Below are 19,588 nucleotides of genomic sequence, written 5' to 3' on the forward strand. Positions count from 1 at the left end.
TTAAAACAATGAGCTTATGATGAAACCATAGAGGAAGAAGAGCAGAAGAAGATGCTCCTTTTCTTGGGCTGTGATGTTCTGATGAAACTGTAATACATATATCAGATACACACAGGGCTACAGTAGAACACACAGTACACACAGGTTACAGTACAACACACAGGGCTACAGTACAACACACAGTACACACAAGTGTGTAAGTGATAGCACACATACACAGTGAATGATGTCACCAGCTCAAGGACACCAAACTAAATATAGTCCATTTATTGACATGAATGAGAAACAATACAGAGGAAAGAGAAGCTGGAGAGAAGATGAAAGTTACACACGAGACATCTTCTCTCCCTTCAGTATGTCTCATATCTTCATGTCTCATCTCTATTTCTGTCTTTGACTTGTAAAAGTGTCAATTATTTGTGATCCTTGTTCTTTAAACACGAGAGCAGCGCTTTGATTTATTTAACCCTGGGTTTGTTTCTCTCTTCAGATCGAGCAGAAACAGAGACATGCCTCCATGTGTGTGTGTGTGTGTCTGTGTCTGTGTGCGCGCGTATCTGTGTGTGCGTGTGTGAGTCTGTGAGTGTGTGAGTGTGTGTGCGTGTGAGTGTCTGTATGTGTGTGTGTCTGTGGGTGTGTATCTGTGTGTGTGTGTATGAGTGCGAGAGTGTGTGTGCAACCTTTACCCTGCTGTGATGTCATGATCTCCGTCTCCGCCCATCACTCTCCTCATCTGCTGCTGAAACTCTGATCCACGCCTTCATCACCTCAAGAATAGACTACTGCAACAGCATTCTCCACGGCACATCATCCAAAATGCTAAATAAACTCCAGTACATCCAAAACTCTGCTGCTCGCCTGCTCACCCACACGCGCTCCCGTGACCACATCACCCCTGTTCTCCAGAACCTCCACTGGCTCCCCATCCCACAACGGATCCAATACAAAATCCTTCTCCTCACTCACAAAGCCCTCCACAATCAGGCTCCCTCCTACCTCACCGACCTGCTTCACCACCACACTCCATCCCGTCGGCTCCGCTCCTCTGATGCCAACCTCCTGTCCCTTCCACTCAGGACCAAGCACCGGACATGGGGTGACAGAGCCTTCTCCATATCTGCCCCCTCCCTCTGGAACTCTCTCCCCAAACACATCCGAGACTGCACTGACCTTTGCACATTCAAATCTCAAATCAAAACCCACCTGTTCAAAACTGCTTTTAATGTGTGGCCACTATTGTGTATTTTATGTTTTTAGTGTATTGCTTTTATATATGATGATTTTAATGTAAAGTGTCTTTGAGTTTTATGAAAAGCGCTATATAAATAAAATGTATTATTATTATTATTATTATGATCTGCTCCACTGCTTTCTTCTAGTCAGTGTTAGCTTCCGCATCTGGTCATCTATCCATCCATTTATCCATCCATCCATCTATCCATCCATCCATCCATCAATCCATCCATATGTCCATCCATCCATCCATCTATTCATCCATATATCCATTCATCCATCCATCCATCTGTCCATTCATCCATCCATCCATCTATTCATCCATCCATATATCCATATACCCATTCATCCATCCATTCATTCATCCATCCATCCATCCAGTCATCTATCCATCCATCCATCAATCCATCCATCCATCCATATATCCATCAATTCATCCATCCATCCATCTGTCCTTCCATTTATCTATCCATCCTTCCATCCATCCATTTGTCAATCCATCCATCCATCCATCCATCCATCCGTCCGTCCGTCCATCCATCCATCCATTCATCCATAGATTCATCCATGCATCCATCCATCTATCCATCCATCAATCCATCCATATATCCATCCATATGTCATCCATTCATCCATCCATATATTCATATATCAATATATCCATCCATCCATCCATCCATCCATTCATCTATCCATTCATTCATCCATCCATCCATTCATCTATCCATATATCCATTCATTCATCCATTCATCCACCCATCTGTCCATTCATCCCTACATCCATCCATCCATCCATCCATTCATCCAGCCGTCCATCCATCCATCTATCCATTCATCCATCCACCCATCCATATGTCCATCTGTCCAGCCGCCCATCCATCCATCCATTCATCTATCCATCCTTCCATCCATCCATATATCCATATACCCATTCATCCATCCATTCATTCATCCATCCATCCGTCCATCATCCATCCATCCATCAATCCATCAATCCATCCATCCATCCATATATCCATCAATTCATCCATCCATCCATCCTTCCATCCATCCATCCATCCATCCGTCCTTCCATTCATCTATCCATCCTTCCATCCATCCATTCATCAATCCATCCATCCATCCATCCATCTGCCCATTCGTCCATCCATCCATTCATCCATCCAGCCATTCATCCATTCATCCATCCATCCTTCCATCCATTCATCTGCCCATTCATCCATCCGCCCATTCATCCATTCATCCGTCCATCAGCTCTCAGAGATCCAGCACACCAGCAGGGAGGCAGCCATGTAACAGAGAGGACCATGACCCAGGATGGTGTTAGGAGGTCTTTGGAAGCCAATATTGTAAAGTCCCTCCTTTAAAACCTGAAAATACCTAAATCCCACCAACAGATCTGGTGCCCGGTTTGAAACCAGTTCAAGTGCAGCCTGTGTTTAAAAAGATCTGATTAAAATCCCTGACACTGACCGGGTCTAATCTGCTCCGTGCAGGACGGGAACCTCTTCTGGATTAGAAGTTTACAGTGTGACAAACACACCAGCTGATTGGCTGAGAGGTCCTCTGTCAGCTAAGAATGATGTACTGATCACTTTAAGAAGGTGCCAGTAAAACCAGTAAAACCTCGTATTTAATCTAATCTGCTGGATCTCAAAGGTTTCTGAGATTTAAAGACTTTGTTTAGTGCAACAGATTATTCCTTAAACTCCAGCAGATGAATCCATATTCAGAGATGATAATCAATGCTAGAAATAACGTTGATTTATTATCGTCTGTTTCCTCGTACGTTCATGGAAAAGATTTGTGATGATCAAATGATCATCCGTGTTTCTCTCTCTCCCCTCCTCACCCCTCCCTCCCTCCCTTTCCCCCAGACATCATTTATCTCCTCTCAGATGAAGAGGACAGTGGGTGGGGGGGGGGCTCCCTTTAGAGCTCACCCAGATGTATCCTTTAATCCTGTAATTAGCTGTAATTATAGTAATAGAAGCAGGAGATGAAGTGATCATATTTGCACACAGAATGAATTCATGTAATCATGCTATAAGATGAATAATAGTACGTTTTATCTCCTCTCCCAGTCCTCCCTTTCGTTCTTCTCTTTCTCCTTATCTCTCCTCACACTAACTACCCCCCCCACCCCCCCTCATTGTCAGAGGTCTAATTCATCCGGTCTTCCTGTAGAGCAGCGATGGGAACATGAGTGGAGACAACAGGAGCCCTTTAGATGTCGCAGATGATGCCTTTAATCCCGTCAATAGCTGCAATTATAGTAATTATCTCTAATAGCTGTGCTTTGTGTCGAGCCTCCGATATGTTTAACACATGAAGCCGAGTCGTGCCGCCTCCGCCGGCAGAGAGGGCGGCTCACACTCACATTAATGAAACACACACAAAACAAGACCGAATCCATGTCCCAGAGTGTGTTTCAAGCTGTGGCTCCGGGTCTAATGGAGGTCTCAGAGACGGTACTGAGAGGATGGACTGGAGACGGGTGCTTCAGAGAGATAGAGGCTAAACGGAGCCAGATGTGTAAGAAGAACATTCTCTATCCAGCCGAAAAATATATAACACGACGATAACGGCCATCGTCCTAATAACTACTTATAATAGAAACATAACAGTTAACAGTGACGTTAATCCTGTTCACATCACTAATTATACATGTTTCAGCACAAGAACAAACATTCTCTATTCCAGCTCTTCCAATGTGACGATTGGCAGCTTTTATGATTTTGTTGTTAAATGTTTTAATAGTGAAAACCAAAACAAGCAATTTCATGATGCCACCATGATGTTAGATATATTTATAAAAAATATGGTTAATGCTTTCAAGTCATCGATCCCTGATAATATTAGAGAAGAATAGATCTGTCCCGTTATAAAGCATGAAGAAGAGCCGTGCGGAGGCTCCATCGTGTTACATGGTGATGCATTGAAACTCCATTCAGTAGAAATGAGTATTGGATGAAAGTAAAAGATAAGATGATCATGATGTGTTGACATGTGATGCTGAGCAGAGCTCCTCCTCTCGGCAGACTGTCAGTAAAGTGAGAGGACATAACATACATGTTTCTTCTAGTAGCTTTAACTTCCTAACAATAGCTCTTAGCAAATTATAATACATTATTAAAAGTATTAACGCATAGAAATAAACGCTTTCATTTTTTAATCATTTGAATTGTGTTGTTATTTAAATCTCCACCATAGATGATTCAAACCAAGTAAAAGGAAATAGTTGATGATAATAAATATTTATTATATTATATAATCATAAAATATGTTATGTATATTAGCTACAGGCCTAGTAGAAATATCCTGCTTAATAATGCTGAATGTCCTCTGACAATAAAACTGATTAAAACTAAATTTCATATCTTCACATCCCGAAATCCAAATCAAACCTTTTGGTTTCTCTCCGTCCTCTCGAGGCTGCTGAGCTTCTTCAGTGAGTTTAAAGTCAGCAGGATTCACCATGTCGACTTTCAAATATCACCAACATGATGCAACACTGTGACACCATTTTATGACTGTCCGTCCTTCTGCTACACTCATAAAAACTATTGAGACGTAATTAAAATGACTGAAGTGAGATGGAAACGTTATCTTATTGCTTTAAACAGACAAACTGCATCATCGGCAGAAAAAAAGGAAACAAATCGCTATAAGATAATTGTGACTGAGGTATCATGGAAATATCCTTTTGTACACACACACACACACACACACACTCTAATAGCCCTGCCAGGTCTTGGTGTGAGGTGTCTCCTTGATGCAGTGATATAAGAGGCAGACAGGAGGCAGAGAACGGGTCAATAATTCATTAGATGGAGGGCTCAACTCAACTTCAACCCGAATAAACCATCTAGAACCCCCCAACACACACACACACACAGTCACAATCTATCTCTCTATCTCACTCACTCCAAACGTTGTCTCAAGGACTGTCGAGGGAGAAGTTTCTCCTTCTCTTCATTTCCAAGCCCAACTTTTCGCTTTCTTCTTCCACAAGAGTTTAAACATTCTCCTCTGAGCTGCTGCTGAGTGTTCATATAATATAACCTGGCAGTCATGTGACACATTAAATATGACAAACAAGGAAATACCATCCAATAGTTTGAACCCAGGATGAGTTCGAAGACAGAATTCATCCAGTGAGCCTTTAAAACATCTTAAAAGGTCAACTTCATTTACAAAGATGTTCAGTCAACACTCATCAGGACAAATCAATCAACTCAATATTTCAAGTGAAAAGATGCTCAATCACAAGAAAAGGACCAACAATTACAGTTAGCTTCATATGAATTCAGCATATCATTGATATTGTGCAGCGTATCCAGATGTATTACGTTAATATTTAACTTCTCTACATTCCACGATGTTGTTTTTTACAGTATTGACGACACACTTCATGACGACTCTCTGTGTCAAAGAGTGAACATGATGAAGGGCTGTAGTGTAATAGATTACACAGGTGAACCTGATGAACGGACCCTATATATATATATATATATACACACACACACACACACACACACACACACACACACACACTATATGTGAGTGTGAGGGTGGCGTCTGTGACTGACCTCGTACAGAGTGATGACCCCGTTGGTCTCGTTGGGAGCTTTCCACTGAATGAAGATCTTCTCTTCGTACGGAGTATTCTGTAGAGACTCCATGGGCACCGAGGCTGGAACTAGAGACAGAGAGACCAATACATCATCAATAAACCATCAACACATCATCAATACACCATCAATACATCATCAATACACCATCAATACATCATCAATACACCATCAATACACCATCAATACATCATCAATACATCAATACGTCATCAATACACCATCAATACGCCATCAATACATCATCAATACGCCATCAATACATCATCAATACGCCATCAATACATCATCAATACATCATCAATACACCATCAATACATCATCAATACACCATCAATGCATCATCAATACACCATCAATACACCATCAATGCGCCATCAATACACCATCAATACACCATCAATGCGCCATCAATACGCCATCAATACGCCATCAATACACCATCAATACACCATCAATACATCATCAATACATCATCAATACACCATCAATACACCATCAATGCGCCATAAATACACCATCAATACACTGTGTATTACTCTATATTATATTCTCTCTTGTATTTATATATAAAAGGCTTATTTATTAAAATAAACTAGTGTTGATGATTTGAACCCAACTCTGTTGATTCAAGGAACACAATATTTAATGTCACACTTTATAGTTCAAGATGAATATTAGATAACATGAATATGATCCACGATCAGGTGGATTGATCAGGTGACTGAGCATGTGATTCATAGTGATGTCACTGGTCATGTGATCACAGGCTCCAATGCACCGATGATCCGCCTACAATCACCACTCAGTTGTTTGCTGAAAGCCTATTTATTGGAGCAGCACTCTGTTGGATTACGGTCAATTTATATTTAAAATCAAACACGTGTGAGTAAAACAGAATACAGATATTTACTGTTAAACCTCGAAGACTTCACTCAGCCGGCGGGCTGTGGTAAATACCTGTAAGGTAGAAACGAATCAGATCTGCTCTCTGCTACCACACACACACACACACACACACACACACACACACACACACACACACACACACTCACTCATTATAGAAACATCTACCTCGTAACAACAGTGTGTGTGTGTGTGTGCGTGTTTTCAGGAGGAGAGCAGCTTTCACATATCTTTAAGAAGAGGTGTCTGACACCTTGTCAGGGAGTGATGCTGTCAGAAACAGAAACACCACACACACACACCACACTACACACACTACACACACACCCACACACACCTAGAACACATCGATGCACACTGAGAGAGGAGAATTGTTGTAAATGTTAAGGAGGAGACAGACGATAGGACAAATGACTGCAATGTGTTAGAAAGTGTCTGTGTGCGTACTATATATATATAATTGTATATATATACATACAATTATATGATTATACATATTATTGTATATCTGAATCTGAATCAGAACCGTTTATTGCCAAGGTATGTTGCACATACCAGGACTTTGACTGGCGGGTGGTGAATAACATTTAACAATCAAACAATCACACAGTGCAAAAAGTAGAAACATATTGAAGTTTACAGTAAAATATAAAACAAAGTGCACAAACAGATAACAGTCCTATAAACAAGTGAGATGTAAGTGTAATATAGTAGTAGTAGTACGATGTCAGCCAACACGTACTAGACCTCTTAGATTTTTGCGTTCCCCAGACCGCTTAGCCTGCTGGGCTACTACCGGCTCGTTTGTTAGCCCTGGGCTCTGAAGCTAGCTAACGCTATGGAGACCACAGATATAGAGTGTCTACACACGTCATACTGAAAACGGAACCGTCTGTGAATCAGCTTCCACCTTTGCTAATACCTGGACAAGGCTGTGGACTACGGGCTGGAGCCCAATTGTCCACCAAGATCTGCTATGGCTCCACTCACCTCTCCATCTGACTGTGTCAGCTGCGCCCGCCTGGTGGATAAAATCACAGAGCTGGAAGGAAGAATATCCACGCTCTACAGGATCCAGGATGCCGAGAACCTCGTCGACACCATCATCTTCGGTCCAGCACAAACCGACACAGCCAGCGACCGTGTGCATGATTCCATCGCTTCCAGTCCTGCTGCCGCGGCCCCTCCTCTGGTCACAGCTCCTGAGGCTTCTTGGCTACGGCTCGGAGCTAAGCCTAAAGCCCTGGTCAGCTCCACTCCATCACATCACAAGCCCTGGACCCTGGTCTGTGCTCGCAGTAACCGGATAGGGAGACATCCCTCTCCTACACCCCATAACTTCGATGTCCAGCTGAAGAATGGATATGATGCCCTTGCCCTACACGACTTCCCTCCTCTGGCTAGGGACTCCCAGTTTCCTACACCATCCCAGCTGCCGCCTCAAGGGACCCACAGCCCCGGCTCCCCCGACATCCCTACGCCAGTCATTACTGAGCACTCCTCTCGCCCCAGGATACGCCGCTCCATACCGTGCTTTACACCAGCACCGCGGCGAGCTTCGGTCCCCTGTTCTCTCAGTCCTTGCTCGTCCACTCCGCCACCACTGGTTAAATCCTCGCCTCCATCCATGCATATTACACGCGCAGTATTCTCGCCTCGTCCCCTCTTCGCCCCGACGACACTGATAGTCGGGGACTCAATAATCAGGAATACCCGTTTCTTCAACGCGGAGACACACTGTTTCCCCGGAGCAACGGCTCAAGACATCCTGCTGAAACTGCCTGGTCTGCTGTACGCCCTCCCGTCTACCATTCGGCGAATTATCGTTCATGTGGGAATCAACGATACAGCCCTCCACCAGTCTGAGTTGACCAAGATTGATTCTACAAATCTTTTACACTTTTTAAACAGCTGTGGACTGTCTGCTTTCATCAGTGGTCCAACTCCAACACTTGGCCGTGGATCACAACGGTTCAGCAGAGTCCTCTGTCTCCACACTTGGCTCCAGGCCGCCTGCAGGACCAACAACGTGAGCTTCATTGACTGTTTTGGGACCGCTCTTCCGCTTTTAAGAACGATGGTATTCATTTTAACAAACTGGGTAGCCGCCTGCTAGCAGCTAATTTACAGCATGCTGTTCACTCCTATTCACATGATTGACTGTTTACACCTGGCACACATGATCCTGGATCCCCTGTCCTCTGTCACTCCTCCTCTACGATTATTCATCAGCCGCATTCATCCCCTACAAGCAACACTACCTCCCCCTGGCAGCATGGAGGGTCTCCTACTACTCTCTTCCTAGCCTCTACCGTAACTTCCACTCCACGACCCATGAACATTCCCGTGAGAATCACAGACTCGCGCTCACGCCCTAGTTATGGTCGGGTTCGAGGGGTTGCACGAGTGATCCGTCCTATTACACATACCCCCAAAGCTTCCTGTGCTGATGACGACACAGTGTCTTCCCCCATCAAAATGTGTCTGATTAATGCACGCTCTGTAACAAACAAGGCTCACATTTTAAATTACTTGTTCACAAGTCATAATTTGGCTTTTTTATTTCTGACTGAGACCTGGCAACGAAATATGGAATGCATCCATTTCAATGAACTCCGCCCTGTGGACTGTTCTTATGTTGGGACACCGCGTTTGACAGGCCGCGGTGGAGGCCTCGCCGTGGTCTGGAAGAATCAGTTTTCCTGCCAATTGGGGAGCACAGAATCCTATGCTACTGTTGAACTACAGCTGACTAAAGTGGGCCGGCTAAAGCCATTTTACTGTTTTTTAATTTACCAACCTCCAGGTCCTGCAGGTCAGTTCTTATCAGAGTTCGCAGACTTTCTGACCTCTATTATCAAGCTAGACAAAGTGCTTCTGGTTGGTGATTTTAATCTGCATATCAATGATACCACAGACTGCAACATGTTTCTGGCGCCACTCACAGGGGTAGTCACACCTTGGACCTTGTGTTCTCTCTGGGTCTTGATATTGATAATACCCGTTGTGAGGACCTACTGATCAGTGACCATAAATGTATTTTCTTTGATCTTTCTGTCAATGCTGACCCCTTGTGTCTGAAACAAACATTCCACTCCCACATTATTACTCAGAGTACAGCTGATCAGTTCTCTATGCACTTCTGCTGCGATGTTAACACAAATCTCAATGATGTTGAACTCTTGATACAGTATTTTAATGAACATTGCACCACTTTGCTGGATAAAGTGGCACCTCTTAAGGAAAGGACCAGGGCTGCCTACAACACTTCTCCATGGATGACAGATGCTGTCTGCAGCTTGAGACGGAAGTGTCGCAGGACAGAGCGGCTATGGAAAGCCACTGGGCTAGAAGTGCATTGCTCATATCTCAAAGACCTCAGAGTTTCTTTTAATGCTGGAGTAAAGGAAGCTATAACTGCTTATTTTGCCAACTTAATCTCTTCCTCAAAGAGAAATCCCAAGATTTAGTTTGACACAATTAAGAGAATTGTTTCACCGTCTGTCTCTACATTACCATGCTGTTCTGTTGACGATTGTAACAAATTCCTTACATATTTTAATGATAAGGTAATAGCTATTAGGTCTGGCATTCAGCCTGGGATTTGTTCATCTACATGTAGCTCCTCGCAATGTCCTACTGTTCTGGACTCTTTCCAGCCTATCAGCCTTCAAGACCTGATGGACTTAATTAACAAAACAAAGCCATCATCTGCCCTCTGGATATAATACCAACCTCTATTTAAGAAAGTTCTGCTAATTATTGGCCCTGCAGTAACATCTATTGTCAATTCCTCATTGTCTACAGGAATTGTCCCTTCCTATTTTAAGCATGCCACTATCCAGCCCATATTAAAGAAACCAAACTTAGATCCGGCATTGCCTATGAACTACAGTCCCATATCAAAACTGCCTTTCCTGTCCAAAATTTAAGAGAAAGTGGTGGCCAACCAACTTACTGCTGCACTAGAGAGGCACAACACGTACGACGAATTCCAGTCTGGGTTTCGCAGACAACACTCTACTGAAACCGCTCTCCTGAGGGTTTCAAATGACATTCTCATGTGTTCTGATGCAGGTGACTGCTCTGTGTTAGTTCTTCTGGACCTCAGTTCTGCATTCGACACTGTAGACCATAACATCCTGATCAAGAGGCTATGTGATTGGGTTGGCATATCTGGCATAGCGTTAGACTGGTTCACGTCTTACCTCAATGACAGAAGTTTCAATGTCTCTGTGGGTGATTTTGTGTCTGTCACCTCTCCACTGTCTTGTGGTGTACCGCAGGGCTCGGTTCTGGGGCCTCTGTTATTTTCCCTTTACTTGTTACCTTTGGGACCGATTATAAAAAGTTATAATGTGTTCTATCATTTCTATGCAGATGATATCCAACTCCATCTTCCATTCAAACCCAGTGAGGCATTCACATTAACTAGGCTCCTGGACTGTGTCAATGCCATCAGAGACTGGACGGCAGAAAACTGCCTACAACTCAACGACACTAAGATGGAGGTCCTAGTTATTGCTCCAGATGAGTTTGTCCCCATGATCAGGCAGAGTATTGGTCCACTCTCCTCTGCTGCCCATTGCAACCTGCACAATCTAGGGATTTTCTTTGATCGATCCATGTCGTTTGACCCCATGTTAAGCAGCTGTCCAGATCATGTTTCTTCCATCTAATAAATATCAGTAAACTGACATCTGTAGTATCAACAGCTGAACTAGAGATGATCATACACACATTTATCTCTTCTCGCATTGACTACTGTAACTCACTTTTCACATCACTCAGTGTAGCTGCTCTTAACCGTTTCCAGGTCATCCAAAACGCTGCCGCCAGATTACTCACCAGGACAAATCGACGGTCTCACATCACCCCCATACTCCGATCTCTCCACTGGCTCCCTGTACGATTTAGGATACACTTCAAAATTCTCACCATCACTTACAGAGCACTACACGGTCAGGCTCCTACTTATGTAGCTGATCTACTTCACCCATATTCACCCGCCCGCGCTCTCAGGTCAAACGCTCTAGGTCTTCTGTCAGTTCCACGCACACGATTTAAGACCCGTGGTGACCGAGCCTTTGAGGCAGTGGCGCGCTCTGCCTGCACGTCTACGCCTCGCAGATACTGTGAATACTTTCAAAAAACAGCTCAAAACCCACCTTTTTAGGCTGGCATTTGAGTAAAAACCCATGTCCTAGACCTGCTCTTAAAATATGTTTTAATTTTAATTTTTAATTTTTATTTTCTCTCTGTGTATGTAATTTATTGACCCTAGGGTCACATTGAGTTTTTTAAGCTTTTAAATTTCTGCTCTGTTAAGCACTTTGTGATTTTCTGTCTGTGAAAAGCGCTCTATAAATAAATTTTATTATTTTTATTATTATTATATATGTAAGTGTCGAGTGTATTTAAATAAGAAACATAGAAGGGATGTGCAGGGGAGTGTATCATTGGGAAATTGCCCTGGGGATGACAGAGTCCGTGGGGGTCACGGTCTTTGTAGATGAGCCCGACTGAATACGGGAACAAACTATTGATGTGGCGTGAGGTCTTGGTCCTGATGGATGTCTTGGTCCTGATGGATGTCTTGGTCCTGATGGAGGTCTTGGTCCTGATGGACCGCAGCCTCCTGCCAGATGGAAGGGGCACGAACAGTTCATGTCCAGGGTGAGAGGGGTCGGCTACAATCCTTCTTGCTCGCTTCAGGGTCCTTGAAGCAAACAAGTCCTGGAGGGACGGCAGATTGCAGCCAATCACCCTCTCAGCAACCTTGTCCTTGGCTGTGGCTGCAATGTAACAGACGGTGATGGAGGAGCAGAGGATGGGCTCAATGATGGCTGTATAGAAGTGCACCATCATTGTCTTTGGCAGGTTGAACGTCTTCAGCTGCCTCAGGAAGTACATCCTGTGATGAGCCTTAATGTTGCACGGTGTTTCGATACTAAAAAGGTACCGCGGTACCCGTACGTTAAAAACGATACGATTTTGCATATTTTTAGTATCGATACTTCATTAAAATAGCGCGATCAGAGTGCACTCACTGCTCCGCTCCCTGTCATGCTGCCTGCACGCATTGACTGCAAGGAGGCGGGGCTGCCCAGCGCTCACACATTAACAGGCGGCGCTCACTCACAGCAGTGATAGCAGGGGAGACATGCATCAAGGTCCGTGTACATTTTGATAGTCTGTTTTACCGTTCAGTCGAAAAAACGACAATACAGAAATACCATGGTATTCTCATTTTTCGTTTCAAACCAAAAACGGAAAAACGGAAATGGTGGTCCGTGTACGGTCCCCACTGACATACAGAGACCCGTCTGCGAAACCTGTTTCAAAGCCACACAGACCAAGGGAGGCAACACGTCTAACATGGCAAAGCACCTTTCAGACAGACACCCCCAACTTTTCAAAGAGTTCAAAGAACGACGGGTAAACATGAACACCCCCAAGCTCCCCCATAGACAGCTAACACGAGTAGCCTTAGCCTAGTTTGAGGACAAGCCTCTATGATCATGAGGTCACAATGCTCACAGAAGTGTACTAAATGAAACACAATTGATGCAAAATGGCTCAATGCTGGTGGAGCCTGAGGGTGGATCTTGAGCTAATTCTTTTTATTTTTAGTTAAGGAAAAATAATTATTCCATGAATTAAGATAAAATATGAAGTGAAAATATCAAACTTGCTATGCAAGTAAATTAAGCATTATTTATCCACCCACTCCCACAGACAGTCAAACAGATGCCAGCAGAGTCAGCAGCAACACAGAGACAGAGTTCCCTTCAGCTGTGTTTGAAAGCCAGCGGAAATATGAGAGAGGCTCAAAAGATGCGAAGAGGTTAAACATTAATATTAATGCCATTTGTTAAGTGTTCAAAAAGCTGGGCAGGAACAAGCTGGTAAAAAAGGGAACCGTACAGATGTTTTATTTATTACTATTATAGATAAATATACCAGTGTCGTATCGTATTTGTGGTATTGTATCGAATTCTGGTATCGTATCGTAAGTATCGGGTATCATGATACTTATGGCAGGTATCGTATCAAAGTCATAATTTTGGTATTGTGACAACCCTAGTGAGCCTTCTTGGTGATGGAGCTGATATTCAGCTCCCACTTGAGGTCCTGGGTTATGATGGAGCCCAGGAAATGGAAGGACTCCACAGTGTCAACGGGGGAGTCACACACGGTGATAGGGGGAGACACACAGGGTGATAAGGGGAGACACACAGGGTGATGGGGGGGAACACACAGGGTGATAGGGGGAAACACAGGGTGATAGGGGGAGACACACAGGGTGATAGGGGGAGACACACAGTGATAGGGGCAGGTAGGGCTGCATTCTTCCTGAAATCCACAACCATTTCCACTGTCTTTAGAGCGTTGAGCTCTAAGTTGTTCAGACCGCACCAGGTCACCAGATGGTCAGTCTCCCACCTGTAGGCGGACTCATCCCCACCAGAGATGAGTCCAATGAGGGTGGTGTCATCCATAAACTTCAGGAGCTTGACAGACTGGTGACTGGAGGTGCAGCTGTTGGTGTACAGGGAGAAGAGCAGAGGGGAAAGAATGCAGCCTTGGTGGGAACCGGTGATGATGGTCCGAGAGGCTGAGACGTGTTTTCCCAGCTTGACGTGCTGCTTCCTGTCAGACAGGAAGTCTGTGATCCACTTGCAGGTGGAGTCGGGCACGTGCAGCTGAGAGAGCTTGTCATGCAGCGGAGATGGGATGATGGTGTTAAAGGCAGAGCTGAAGTCCACAAACAGGATCCTGGCGTAGGTTCCTGGGGAGTCCAGACCTGTTGGCTCTTTAGGCAAACTGCAGGGGGTCCAGGAGAGGGTCGGTGAGGGTTTTTAGGTGGGACAGGACCAGGCGCTCAAAAGACTTCATTACTACAGCGGTCAGGGCGACGGGCCTGTAGTCATTAAGTCCTGTGATCCTAGTTTTTTGGGGACGGGGATGATGGTGGAGGCCTTGAAGTAGGCTGGTATGTGACATGTCTCCAGGGGGGTGTTGAAGATGTCTGTAAACACCGGGGACAGCTGATCAGCACAATGCTTCAGGGTGGAGGGGGAGACAGAGTCCGGGCCGGCTGCTTTGCGGGGGTTCTGTTTTTTAAAAAGCCTGTTGACGTCTCTCTCTAGGATAGAGAGAGACGTCATTGGGGGGCAGAAGCATAGTCACTTTCTGAGAGCTGGTGTTGGAGTTTCTCAGAGTACAGTCGTTCAGCGTCTCTCACCGCCCTACTAAACCTGTATTTTGCCTCTTTATACATGTCCTTGTCCCCACTTCTAAATGCCTGTTCATTGTGCAGCCTTAGCTGTCTGAGTTCCGCTGCAAACCAGGGTTGTTGTAACTCACCCTGGTGCTTGAACACAGAAGCTGATGTATGACTTCACAGCCTCGGTTTCAAAGGGGTTTCAAATGGTTTCAAAGGGTTTTAAAGTGTGGCTTAAGATTCAGAGCATCACCCAGAGGAGTCTCTAACCCTAACCCCTAACCCTAACTTTAGATCACACAGGCTTCCACAGGAAAACTACATTGTTCCTCACAGATCACTGTTGAGGATTGAAGGTACCAGGTTTCAGTCTAACAACAGTGAAGTACTGCTGCTGTCTGCATTTGCTGACTGTTGTCATATGTTGTGCATCATCAACCTTCATATCTTTTCTCTTTGAAAACATGTTTTCTGTTTAAAATGTAGTTCATATGAATATGATGTCAGCTCTGTAGCAGTCAAACATTAAATGCATTGATGAAATAAATATTAATGAGCATAACTCAGTTTGTGTGTTTCATCCTCTTATGAAGAAGAATTCTGTGAACTTTGTCCTTCAGAATGTGTTTGATACCGATCTGGATCCAGACACACACACACACACACACCCACCCACCCACACACACACACACACACACACACACACACACACACACACACACACACACACACCAGCAGACTGAAGACTGTTGTTTAGTCATTCTGAGGTGTTGATTAAGACTCCAGCCTGTGCAGCATATCAAATTACCTGAACAAAGCAATGCAATTAGAAGCTGCCATTTTATTCAAAACCTTATCACTCGTGTGTGTGTGTGTGTGAAGGTGTGTGAAGGTGTGTGTTAGTGTGTGCGTGTGTGTGCATGTGTTAGTGTGTTAGTTTGTGTGTGAGTGAAGGTGTGTGTAGGTGTGTAGGTGTGTGTGTGTGTGTGTTCCTCACACAGAAGAAGACATTGAAAAGATAACAGCAGCTGTAACACATAAATCATAAATTCATTAAATTTCACCGTGATGCACAATGAAGGACCTCTTTACGAAGACAGCTCTCTGTCTGTCTGTTACATTACAGTCATTTAGCAGACGCTTTTATCCAAAGCAACTTACAATTCAGATTCTATCACATTTCTACACTGTAGGCACAACTACGGGAGCAATTTTGGGGTTAAGTGTGTTGTGTCGACACAATCGACATGCGACAAGTTGATACGGGGATCGAACCGCCGATCCTCTGATTGAAGGACTATCGACTTAGCCACAGACGCCCCATATTATTAGGGCCCGAGCACCGAAGTAGTCGGAGCGGAGGACCTATTGTTATTCTAATGTTTATTATTGCGCGTGTTTCGTCACAAAAAGGAGGTGCTTGGGATACTGGAAAAGTTTTGAAATTTTACACGCAATCAGACTGGGACACCCCAATCATGGAATATTGGCTCAATAGCGCCCCCTATTGAGTAGCCCCAACATTGGGTTTCACCTAGCTTTATAAAATTTGGTAGGTATGTGGATTGTGATGGGACGTACAACAATCCTCTTTGAATTTTCCACTAAACCAAACAGGAAGTCAGCCATTTTGAATTTTAGAACATTTTTGGACCATTTCAAGGAGCCCTACTTTAACGAACTCCTCCTAGAGAATTAATCCGATCGACTTCAGATCTAGTCAGTATGCTCTTGAGACCTTGGCAGTGAAAAGCTACTCAAAGATCAAAAAGTTATCGAACTATGTATCCGTGGCGTGGCGGCAAAAAAACACCATTCGGCGTGAAACAGGAAGTTGTTGTAACTCGGCCATACATTGTCTAATCTGCTCCAAATCTCTCACATGTCATAACATCCTGACCCGGAACACATCTATAAGACAATTTAGAATCATAGTAATAGCGCCACCTAGTGGCAACCGGAAGTTGTAGGTTTTGTACTTGGACATCCTGCTCCTCACAGATTAACAGCCTTAAGACCTTGATAATGCTTCATTGTGAAGATTGTAAGAAGTTGTCGAAGGGCGACGACGTGGCGGATCGGCGAATGTTAATTCTTCGCCATGAACAAATATACTGATGAATATACTGATGTAACTCGACTCCACATCATCAGATCTTTACCAGATTTCACATGTTTGATGAGACTCCAGGCCTGAAGACATCTGCAGGCCAATTATGAATCATAGTCATAGCGCCACCTACTGGTAACAGTCAGTTAAAGTCTTTATACTTTGGCTTGTTTCTCTTAGTAGGTAAATCAGATCAACATCAAGTTACTTCCACACAAATGTAAGAAGGTCATAATGCCAGTTCATGAAGCTTTTGATGTTTGGTCGAACGCCGTTGCCGTGGCGACGCAGTCTTCGCCATGAAAAACGAAGGTAATTTTGAGAGGCTAAAAATGCTCGAAACATAAGTAAACTTGGCACACAGATTAGAAGCCCAGAATGTAGTTATATAATATGATTTTATTGGTTCAGAGTGGCAAATCGGCTCAATAGCGCCCCCTACAAAATTCAGACGAAACAGCCCCCGCAGTACGTTTCACATAGATTTATAAAATTTGGTAGGCACATGTATCACATTTGGACTGAAAAAAAGTCTCTTGGAGCCATGCTCTAAACCAAACCGGAAGTCAGCCATTTTGAATTTTGTATGAATTTCTAGTGTCGTTTTTGCAATTTCCAGGCGCTCTACTTTAACGAACTCCTCCTAGGGAATTAATCAGATCAACTTAGAATTTGGTCAGAACAATCTAAAGACCTTAGTTAATAAAAGTTACTCAAAGTTGTTGTTTCGTTAAAAGCTGTTGCCGTGGCGACGCATTCTTCGCCGTGAAAAACAAAGGTGTGTTTGAGGGGCTAGAAATACTCAAAACATAACCAAACATGTCACACACATTCATTTTCTTAATGATCTTAACAGGCTTACATTCATGATTGTATCGGAGGTACACTAAACATTTGACAACATGATCTTGCTACGCTGCTGGTCGACGCAGGAAATATCTTCTAACTCGTGCACGCAGTGTAGATGGTCAGAGAAATGCATGGCCGCATCACCCAGAGTCCTTTCAGTATCCTCGACGTGCGTGAAGTTGCGAGGGCCCAATCAATGCTGCTTACAGCTTTAATTATTATTATTATCAGTATTATTATTATTACTATTACTATTATTATTAATTATTATTCATTATTATTACTATTATCATCATTATTATTACTATTATTATTATTATTACTATTATTATTATGACTATTATTATTACGATTACGATTATTATTATTATTATTATTACTATTATTATTATTAGTAGTAGTAGTATTATGAACAGACATCTGCAGTTTACTGATTCATCATATTTATATTTTGGTGGGTTCATACTTCACTAATGAGTTTGAAAATAGTGACATTACTTCATATTGTCCATCGTTTACTTTCATCATTCATGTCATAGAATAACATTTTATTCTTCTGATTCTGGGACGAACGCTTCATTACGTCTCATGTTCACATGTGAAAACATGGATAATCTGTGGTTTATCAATATGTTCACAAAGATGTCCTCCAAATAAACACACGGTGATGAAGAGGAGCAGGGATTAAGATGAAGTCAGAGTGATATGATTCAGGATTAAAGGACTGATGGATGTGTTGTTGTGGTCTCAGACCTCACTGTGTTGAACATGTTGGACAGTCAGCTGCTGTTTTCTATGAAAATCACGTCTTATTTGAGATGAAGATTTTGTATTAAACATGTTAGGATCCATCTTTGAACTGAATGTGATAAACAACGTGCAGACAGGTTGAATCTTTAAAGCTGAACCTCAAACACTGAGCGATCCTTCATGCAACAGATTATTAAAACATATTAATAATGAAATAACACTTTTTTAAAGAGACACATGTTGGGAAACAAACAGAAGCTGCTTGTTTGTTCTCTTCTTCTGTGATCTTAAGAAAAGACCCAGCAGTTATTATTATGAGTTATTATAAAATATCAATGACTTCTCTGTAAAGGATAGAAACACAAAGAGAGAGTTTGAACATTTCATATCTGATGACTTGAACAGTCCTGAACCTCTGAGAGGATCAACCACATGGATGAAAACAATATTATCATCAAACATAAGATCATGTGTCATAAAACTCGTCTTTGTTTCTTTATTAAAACTGATTTCTGATGCTTCTGTTGACTTGTTTCATAGCATCATTCATTCAGACACAATCATCTGACTGCGTTGTTAACATGATGATTTCATCTGAGACAAACTCACTTAACACTATAGGATGTGTAGATATTAAAGAAAATGTCAAAGAATATCTCAGTGTCATTGTTATCTAAAGGTTCAGCCTCTGCAGCGTTTATTCACACATTCATGCAGATATTTCAGACGTTCATCGTCTGGTGGAAGTAAGAAATGAAGAAATATGGAAGTAAAAAACTAAATGTTTTATGAGGAAGGAAAAGTATTTCAGTGACAGTTTGTTGATCTATTGATTAAAAATAAAGAAAGTAAACCAGGTGATTCTACAGTTTGCATGAT

General features: G+C 43.1%; 1 protein-coding gene across 1 annotated transcript in view; it reads right to left on the reverse strand.

Moving 5' to 3' along the window:
• The window catches only part of ptprt (protein tyrosine phosphatase receptor type T), a gene marked incomplete at its 5' end in the record, with an annotated part of 187,609 nt that overhangs the window by 117,068 nt on the left and 50,953 nt on the right, over positions 1–19,588 (reverse strand). The window contains one exon of the mRNA XM_031878470.1: positions 5,826–5,935. Coding sequence (XP_031734330.1) covers positions 5,826–5,935 — 110 coding nt within the window. The remainder of the gene's footprint in view (positions 1–5,825; positions 5,936–19,588) is intronic.

The sequence above is a fragment of the Anarrhichthys ocellatus genome, unplaced genomic scaffold, assembly GCF_004355925.1.
Source record: "Anarrhichthys ocellatus isolate YVR2014 unplaced genomic scaffold, GSC_Weel_1.0 scaffold181, whole genome shotgun sequence".
NCBI classification, from domain to species: domain Eukaryota; kingdom Metazoa; phylum Chordata; class Actinopteri; order Perciformes; family Anarhichadidae; genus Anarrhichthys; species Anarrhichthys ocellatus.